Below are 10,221 nucleotides of genomic sequence, written 5' to 3' on the forward strand. Positions count from 1 at the left end.
ACTCGTGGTCCAGAATCGGTATGCCGAATCCCGACCACTGGTCCAGAATCGGTATGCCGACTCCCGACCAATTCATGGTCCCGAATCGGCATACCGATTCTCGACCATCGTGATACCTATCCATCAGGGTCCTTGGCATCGATGGCTCGTTGAATGTACAAGAAGTAAAAGAAGCGACCAACAATGACCAGAGGGTCGTAAGAAGATTGTTGATTTTGAAAAGGCAAGAGGCAATGTATGCACCAACATGTGAAGTACATGACAATGGCCATTCTGAAAGTTTATAAAAATGTGAAATGCTATACAATCATCATCATGACAATGGCCATTCTGAAAGTTTATAAAAATGTGAAATGCTATACGATCATCATATATAGGGCTGAAAATATAATATTTGTACAAATTACGAAAAATCAAATATTTTGAATTATTTACAAAAATATTTTAAATAACAAGTTGTTTATCAACATTCCGGATGTGGATGGTTGATAAGGAAAGAGTGCAGACGATATTTTTGCAACAACAGGAAACCGCTAAAGATATGACGAACCACAATGCTAGAAGTCCGGATGTAGTCAGATGATAACATGTAACCCAGTGGCGGATATAGGAAAATATTTTGGGGGGGCCCAATAACCGGGGAATCCGGGGGGGGGGTATGGAATAAGCAGAGGGGGGTTCGGGTATACTCCCACGAAAAAAAATTTAAAGAATTGGTATATTTTTATTTTAATTTAATATTTTAAGTTTACAACTTTATTACAACTTTTATATTTTAAGTTTACAACACAAAATCAAGGTTTCTTGGTACACTCGCAAACTTGTCAAGAACTTCTTCATTGCTTATTGCAAAGTCTCTGTGGATTGAAAGCAACGCTAGCCCATTAAGCCTATTTTCCGAAGTGCTATTTCTCAAGTATGTTTTTAGCCTTCTTAAACTTGAGAACGATCTTTCCACGGTTGCCACAGAAACAGGCAGAACTGCTAGCAGTTTTAATAGAACATAAATGTTTGGGAAGAAATCTTGGTCACATTTTTCAAGAGAGCTTACGGCTGACTTGGGAAGATTTTCATACTTCTCTTGGCTCCACCTTTCTTTCCACAGCATGAACTCGCTTTCCACAACCTCTTTATGGGACAAATCCTCTTCATAGGAATTGAAAGCAGGTTCCAATGCACAGAAATCAGTTTTGATAAAAAATTCTGGAAGGATGTTTTGTAAGGATGCAACTGTTTCCTTGTGAGACTCAAAGCGTTCCTTCAGCGAATTGCAAAAATCGTCTAGGTAAGGTAAATAAACAGTTCGGCGATAGTACTCTTCTTGGGTACTGTATGGAACGTTGTTGCGGGCTGTTTGAAGGCGGCAAATTCTAGGAACCTCCTCTTTAATCTTAAGTTTGTCAGCCCGCTCCTGTATTTGACTATACAGGACTTTAAAGTTGTTATCGGCATTTTCCCTTTCTTTTGAAAGCAGATCTAAGACATTCGAAACATTTTTCACAGCCTGTGTGAGATCTAAGTTCTTTTTTTGAAGATTCTCAGATAAGTTATGTGTTTTAGACAGCATATGGCTCAAAACAAAAGTATTTACAAGAAATTGAAATTGAGTGATAGAACTACCTAGAGCGTGTGCCTTAGGCGCTGAGTCACTTGATTCTTCTTCAATTTTCAAAAGGGAAATACTGACGGGTTCCAATAGTTCCTTAAATAAAAGCACCGAGTCATGCCTCTCCACCCATCTTGTTTCACATAAAGAAATAAGTTTCTTTTTCTTTTGTTCAGGACAACATTCAGTAATGGTTAATTTTAATACTTCAGTTCTTTTGGCTGACTTATGGAAGAATGCGCAGACTTCTTTAATAACGCCCATGCAATTTTTTATAGAAGGTATGTTACTTGCATCTGATAAACATAAGTTTAGGGTATGTGAAGAACAGTGTGTGTACAACGCTAGAGGCAGTTTCTGTTTGATGCACGCTTGCACCTCTCTGAAGGGCCCTCTCATCGTGGAAGCACCATCGTACCCTTGGCCTCTCAATTTGTTCAGGTCAAGCCCTAAGCTTGACAAGGTATCCAAAACTGTGTTAGCTAATGCTGCCCCAGTAACGTCATACACTGGAACAAAAGTCAGGAAATCTTCTCTGATTTTATATGATGAGTCGTCGACATACCGTACACAAAGAGAAAACTGTTCAACTTGACTAATGTCAGTTGTTTCGTCTGCCAAAACAGAGTAAAAAATAGATTTTCTGACATTTGTGACAATCTGACTTTGAATCAAATGACCAAACGTGCTAATCAGTTCATTTTGAATAAAAGAACTTGTGTACATACTCTTACCACCACTGCTCAATAATTGAAGTTTTAGATCATTGTCTCCACTGTTAGCCCTGTATCTGAGCAAAGATCGGAAATTTCCATCATTTTTTTCTGGCTCTTCTAAGCCTATTCGTCCACTGTCACGGTGGCCTCTTAGTGCTATTTGTTGCCTCCCGCAAAATCTTATACTTTCTATTATAGGAATAAGCTTTTTCCTGTTTTCTTTAATATCTATTATTCTTTGAGCATTTAGTTGATTGATAACACTCTCCGATTTTTTAGTTACAACAGATTTTGTATTTTGAGCTACCAAAATTGATCGTTTGTGATATGTACATTTTTCGTGTTTACCAAATACTTTTGCCTTTTTCAAATTAGTGAAAGCCTTATTTACCAATGCCCCTGACATTTGGTGGTCTCCTTTTCCTACAGTTTCGGAGTGAGAAAATATTACGCAGTATTTACAAAATGACCCAGATTTTTCCTCGGAATATGCTAACCACTTAAATTCTTCTAGCCATTTCATTTGAAAAGATCTAGCATGGTTTGAACTAGAAATAGTAGGAAATTTATATCCAATCGGAGGTTTCCAAACATTTTCTAACAGTGAATTTTTTTCTTCATTTGTTAAGCTTTGAGTAGAGTTGATTTGACAATAGTGTCCAATATCATATTTGTTTGCTCTTACTTGTAATAAGCCTAACTGGTTACGGTCCTCTGCTACTGGAAATGGATCGGTGCTCGTAGTAGCAACAACAGAAGACGCAGCATCATTGCTAACGGCACAGTTAACTTCACTAGGTTCACTTACGTTTAGCCTTTTCGTAAAAAAGGTTTCAATTGAAGCTTGTCTCTTCATAACGAAATGAGCTGAACTATATAACAACGGATAACAACAAACGAATAACAAATAAAGCAAACTCAACACCACTTAATTGCAGTTTGTAACTGACGCTTCTCTGAAAACAATCAACACAGCATGCGCCGAGAACGTTCCGCACAGCGTTGCCATATCGCTAAAATTAAAGCGGTAGTAAGTAAAATGTACTGGCTCCGTTAAGAACGACTCTGAGCAAAGTTGCCGTTTAGGGAGATCCCAAAAAAGGAAGGGGAAAATAATGCACGGACGTAAGTGAGGGGTTACCATAATTAGCACCTACTTCCGAGTCCGAGCTTTTTCCCCTTTTTCTGGTTTAATGTCTTAACCATTTTTCTATTACATATTTTTCAAAAATTTTGGAATTCATTTGACAATGATAATCTCCACTATAAAATAGTAGTGTAGGCTCTATAAACCAGTTATGCTCCTTGGATAAATCCTTCCGAACAGCCAGCATGCACAACAAACAGTATATATCAATCTCCATAAAATCAATCAATCTCCATCCACTTCAATATTTTGTGTTAACTTGTATTTTTTAACTTCATCAACCATTTTTCATTTATTTATTTTTATTTCGGGAGGGGCCCGGGCCCCCTCGGCCCCCCCCCCTTATATTCGCTCTTGATGTAACCACATATATTAGTATTATAAACTGTTATCAGTTTCCGGTAACCACAATAACATATTTTTACAGGAAATGTGTTATCGTGGTTAACGGAAAAAATATGTTATTGTACGGAAAATAAGTTGAGACAAAAACAACCACACACAGACATTGCCAAAGCATTACAGCATATCTTCTTTGCTAATGATCCGATTTTGACGTATGGGGTGTCAAATGAAAGCGGTGGCGACACAGAAGCCAACTGTCAATTCTTCTGTCAACGTTCAACATTAACTGTCAATTCTTCTTCTTCTTTTCCGTATAGTGCCTAACAACGTGACGTGAATAACGTGACGCGAATGACGTGACGTGAATAACGTGAATGATGTGACATTTACGCGACATTCGACGCAGGAGGTGTGCTCCAAAGTTGGAATTTATTGAGAGATTTCACGCAGAACATGATCAGTACTAGTATGAATTCCATCGAGTACATACATAGGGTAATGGAATTTCAAAGTAAACTCAACCTGTTAAATAAAGATATTAAATCATATGAGGATTTAAAACAAATTAATAGGCAATTCGATAGTCTGCATATTGAGGGGCAAACGTGGAGGTCTGAAGAGCAGCAGCAGCAGCAGCAAGGTCTTTACGCCTTTAGAAAACTACCACAAGCTACATATCCGTTAAGACGTATTCAGCCTACACCATGGGGGCCAGCAACAACACCAACAGCGAGAATATGAAAAGTGAAATAGACAATGTCTTTGCAATGTCTTGTGTAATATTAGCATCTGTATTTATCTTAATTTTAAAAATTATTGTTGAAATTGTATAGAGAAAATTCGAATCTTCATGTAATATAAGACTTGATCAGTAAATAAGGTGTTTAAATAAAAACCAAAAAAAATCTCTAAATTATTTATTTATACATAGAAAAATTACAACGGTATTACAGTAGTCGATTACAATTCGATAGTCTGCATATTGAGGGGCAAACGTGGAGGTCTGAAGAGCAGCAGCAGCAGCAGCAAGGTCTTTAAGCCTTTAGAAAACTACCACAAGCTACATATCCCTTAAGACGTATTCAGCCTACACCATGGGGGCCAGCAACAACACCAACAGCGAGAATATGAAAAGTGAAAAAGACAATGTCTTGTGTAATATTAGCATCTGTATTTATCTTAATTTTAAAAATTATTGTTGAAATTGTATAGAGAAAATTCGAATCTTCATGTAATATAAGACTTGATCAGTAAATAAGGTGTTTAAATAAAAACCAAAAAAAATCTCTAAATTATTTATTTATACATAGAAAAATTACAACGGTATTACAGTAGAAGAAAACCAGTGTCCTAGACGCTCCATATTTCTTTCGGTGCATGAAAATAGTCCAACAACGTGGCAGGGGTTTGTAGCAGGACCAACGCTTCCAGTAGCAAGAGGCGTACCCTCAAACTTGCAAACATCAATAATAAGGGGAAAAACTCAAAAAATGTGACATTTCTTGCTTAAAAATGTTGCTTTTTGTTCTCCTCGGACATATATGTAATCAGCGGCATACAACAACTTGGTTTCAAGTATTTCATTTAGTTTGGAAAATTCTACTGCTCCATCAGAATATCGAATGCCAAATAGTTTTTTCTCCACGTATGATGCAGTCTTCTTGTCCTCATTACTTAGCGCATTGAATGGTTTCGGAGGTGTATTAAATAGTGTGTTGTTACTGCCTTCTTGGTCCCAATTAATTAAAACTCTCTTTCTTGGTTCAAATACACTATATTTACAATCACCTCCATCAACGACTAACAATAACAATGTGTTTACATATATCAGTAACGACCTACTACAACAATTAAATACTGAGTACAATAATCTTTCTCCACCGAGTTAATGTTTATATACACATTTAAATAATAACAAAACATGACACTTCAATGTTACTTGCGGTTATTGATACAAGAACAGATACTACATGGATTAATGACTTTGAATGAGTTTTAAACATATTTTGTACAGGGTGATATTATAATACCACACCTCCCCGTTTTGTTAAAATTACATATTTTTAAAATGTGATGTTCCTCTTTCCCTTTTACAAAAATGTTTATGGTTACCTAACACTATTTTGAAAAATTAAATTTCCTAACTATGCTAACTAACTGTAACATGGTACATTTCAGATCAGTCAATTTTTCCCTAAACATGTATATTCTTTTTCCTATTTTACACAAAAGTTCATATTTTCCCTATACTAAAACTGGTATTTTATAACCTATTACTAGTTCACGTACTTTCACATCGTGTCTTTTCGTCCTTTTTTTTTCGTTCACTAATTCACTTCATCAAAACAGTGTCCACAGTGAATGAAATTGATCCTAACTTTTAAATAGTCTTTTAGTGCCTATAGGCATCTCATATAAGCGGGGGAATACCTAACTAAAAATCTCGTATCTACCTAAAAGTCCTAAGCTAAGCTAATATTACTCGAATAAGTAAAAAAATATATCCTTTACTCTATTAATAATTCCTATTTCAGTCTTCTTTTGATTTATTTATATATGTCTTACTAACTTTAAAATAATGTACCTATAATAAAAATGTAATCTCTCTAAAAATTTCTAATATTTCTCTAAACTTCTAATAACTCTTTTGTAGCTATAATAAAGATTTAATCTCTGTTGCTGAATATCTAAAAATTTCACTTTTTGTGTCCCTTTGCTTACTATCTACTAACACTATTGTAAGATATTGTCTATCCTTAATTCAAACACTTCCATTTTCCGCGAAAATTTAACCTGAATTCATTATCTATATTTAAAAATAAGTTATTTATAATTTACGTTACTTTAGAGAAAAAAATTTACAGCTTTAATTCTTAGACAAAAATTCAATGATTAGCTACTTATTTGCTTAGTATCTTCTTAATTTTGCTTGTTTATTTTGGCATTTTTTATGTTTCTTCTTTCATTTTTCCCACATATTTTATTAAAAATTCTCTTTTTTTCTCTTCTTCTTCTTGTCTGGTACTACAACTATATTTCTTCATTTTCTCCACATAATAACACTTCTACAGTGTACATAATTCATCTTCATATACATATTTCATATAACAATCATATATCATTTATCTCATATATCATTTCACATAACATCATAATCATCACTTCATATACTAGCTCCGATACCTTCGTTTTACCTTAATAAAAGAGGTTTCACTCGGATGTCTTAGTTCTCCGCCAATATTAACCCGAATTTTCGCCCTGATCTGTACGCACCATTAAGGTGGTATAGTTAACTCAAAACACGAAATAGGTATTTTATGCGGTTCAAATTCTTCTACATATTTCATAACCTCAATCTCTTGCTTTGAGGCCGTTGTTTATTCACGAATAATCATGAGTAAAATAGGTACTCTCAAAACACAGAGTGGGTCTCTAATAAGCTTTCAAGCTTCTATAAATCACTTAGTACCTTCCCAATTTGACAAGAGCAGTGGGTTTCTTATTTTCTCTAGTTGCCTCATAATATTTAGCTTATAATATTGTTAGTTCTTCTTCTAATCTATATAGTTCTTCTTCAAATTCCTTATCTCGACTCATCAGGTCGGTTCGTTAAAAATATATCTCTTGCTTATAGCAATGTTTGTCTTAAGCTCTTATATTAACGTATGTCATCACTAATCATTATTTATTAAAAAAAATCATTTATATATCATTTATCACACAAAAATTATTAATTCAGGTTCATATCATACAAAATTTAACACAAAATCGATGAAAATGTATCTATATAATCAATAAATATCAATAATAAAAACAACTGGCTAATAAAAATTCAATAATAGTATACCTATTCGACAAAAATTCAATAAAAATTCAAAAATAGCATATGCAAAAGTTAGATAAAAATATTCAAAATAAGTTTATATCTCAAACTTCGATAGAAATTTTTGGAAAAAATTCGATATTCCATAAAATATTCAAAAATAACCGTACTAAAAATCGAAATCGGATAGAGATTTTTCAAATAAATTCAATAAAGATTTAAAATTCAATAAAAATTCAAGAATAGCATATATAATAAACTTCGATAAAAATATTCAATTCAAAAATCACTTCATATTTCAAAATTCATAGATATTCTTAAAAAAAAAATCGATACTTCATAAATTATTCAAAAATCAGAAAAGCTAAATATTTAATGTTCAATAATAATATAAAAACGAGGGAAGCATTTTTAATAAAGATAGACATTCTTACTTACATTTTATCACTTTGTCTTTTTACTGGGTTTCCTGTCCATCTTCGTCCTGGTCCATCTTCGCCGTCTCCGTTTCCAAGCTGGTGCCGCCATCCCTGCTCCTTTCAGAAGACCTCCTCTAGTCTGCAGGATCAGCCATGTATTAAATATTGTGTTGTTACTGCCTTCTTGGTCCCAATTAATTAAAACTCTCTTTCTTGGTTCAAATACACTATATTTACAATCACCTCCATCAACGACTAACAATAACAATGTGTTTACATATATCAGTAACGACCTACTACAACAATTAAATACTGAGTACAATAATCTTTCTCCACCGAGTTAATGTTTATATACACATTTAAATAATAACAAAACATGACACTTCAATGTTACTTGCGGTTATTGATACAAGAACAGATACTACATGGATTAATGACTTTGAATGAGTTTTAAACATATTTTGTACAGGGTGATATTATAATACCACAGAGGTAAAAAGATGTAATGGCTTCGTTTAAAACCTATTTCGATGGTAAGTTCTTTGGGAACAAACCACCCGTCCACATCGAATCCCTGAATATCTACGAATGCTACTCTCATGATGACTGCTCGTGTACTACTGACACCTCATGCATCTAATTTAGACTTTTTACAATTTCGGTGAGAGGGAAATACTCCATTACACAGTCGTGAATAATAATACAATAGGCCTTGGTGTTGTCGGGAAAACCGTTATTCGCTTCAATATCGAGTTTTACGTCAACGGTGGATGCTTTCATGCTTTCTTCTTGTTTCGAACAATCGATAACGAACAATGCACGATTCTTAAAAGCTAAGAAATCGAGTAGAGGTCGTTTTTGTTGGGAATGTATGTAGCTTGGGTAAAAGTCGGTATAGTTGAAATAGGCCTCGTTCTAGTCAGTTTTGTTAAAATCAAACTGCATTCTCTCGTTTGGAAAATATTCTCCATTTAAGGATAATCAAATACTTTGAATGCTGACATTATCAAATAAGTTAGGATCAGCTTTGATTGTGTTACGTTTTCCCGTTTGAAAGAAAACAATGACATAACGTGGTCTTTCAATTGATGTGCTAGTTTTAACGGCCCATACTTCACGCCTAGCACCTTTGGTAATGGTAGGCAACTCGTGCAATTCCCACTTTCTAAACGGAATAACTATAGGGTGATCTTCTTGAATGGACGTCATTAGTTGTAGTTTAATTTCATCGTTGGGATATATGTGCTTCACTCTGAGCTCAATGTTGGTGATGTTAATCTTTGCTGTTGTAGCTGCATCTGTAATAATTAAACAATCGTTGTCGTTTCGAGCTCGAACTAGTCTTATTGTTTGACGACCACACGTAACCATTGGATAATCGTTGAAAATGTTAAAAATGTGCTTAAGATGCATCTGTATGTTGAATGAAGTATCGTGTAGAATGGGACTATTAGGGTAATTCCAACCTGCCATAACCATATACTTGGAATCTTCTTGATTGTAACATGTCATGGCACGTACAGCACTTACGATACCAGGATCCCGCACTGTTTCCATCTCCCGTGCGCTTTCGCTGTACGTACACGAATCGAACAGAAAAGCACCCACATTATTTGCTAGCGTGATTGTTCCAGATCCCGCTTTATCGACGAGTGATCCTTTAATGCATAACAACGTTTCGCTCATTTCAAAAAATGAGTCAACTTGATTAATGCTGAATTCAACAATATTATTGGAGTTGAATGATTTGATGAATGGTGCATAAGTTCGGTATTCAGCCTTTCGAATTGATTCATCAAATATTGGCTTACGATAAATATCAAATATTGGAGGCATTATGATGTTGCTGTTTGAACGTGCTCGTTTTCCATACATTGTTGTCATCTTTTTAGTTTAAAACCAAGTGATTGTAAAAACAATTTGTTTGCGAACGTAAGATGTTGCCGCTTAGACTGCTGCACAACTAATGATGTTCTTTGAGCAGTAGATGGTCTTATTACTAATCCCATTTCCCTCATGATCTAAGTTCCAACACCAATGTGCTCTCTTCTCCTCTAAAGTTCACAGGTCGTCCTTCTTGATCGAGAGCCAAGACTGTGATATTGGTAAGTTCACGCTGTGGCACAACGGGTAAATACAACAAATTGTGAGGAGTTTCGTCAATT

The 10,221-nt window shown here is 34.7% G+C and overlaps 2 protein-coding genes across 2 annotated transcripts; both read right to left on the bottom strand.

Moving 5' to 3' along the window:
* Positions 1-781: 781 nt before the first annotated feature.
* Positions 782-1,870, bottom strand: LOC126891245 (52 kDa repressor of the inhibitor of the protein kinase-like). Its single transcript, XM_050660426.1, has one exon. It carries the CDS (start codon positions 1,868-1,870, stop codon positions 782-784), a length of 1,089 nt encoding a protein of 362 aa, XP_050516383.1.
* A 7,167-nt stretch (positions 1,871-9,037) lies between these two features.
* On the bottom strand, positions 9,038-9,931 carry LOC126891246 (uncharacterized). The gene has a single exon (XM_050660427.1). The coding sequence runs from the start codon at positions 9,929-9,931 to the stop codon at positions 9,038-9,040; it is 894 nt and encodes a 297-aa protein (XP_050516384.1).
* Between the last annotated feature and the right edge of the window lie 290 nt (positions 9,932-10,221).

The sequence above is a fragment of the Diabrotica virgifera genome, chromosome 9 (assembly GCF_917563875.1).
Source record: "Diabrotica virgifera virgifera chromosome 9, PGI_DIABVI_V3a".
Lineage (NCBI taxonomy): Eukaryota > Metazoa > Arthropoda > Insecta > Coleoptera > Chrysomelidae > Diabrotica > Diabrotica virgifera.

What these genes read in the sequence shown, in the direction of transcription:
- LOC126891245 (XM_050660426.1), bottom strand. Translation starts at nt 1,870, where the DNA reads ATGGGCGTTATTAAAGAAGTCTGCGCATTCTTCCATAAGTCAGCCAAA.
- LOC126891246 (XM_050660427.1), bottom strand. Translation starts at nt 9,931, where the DNA reads ATGTATGGAAAACGAGCACGTTCAAACAGCAACATCATAATGCCTCCA.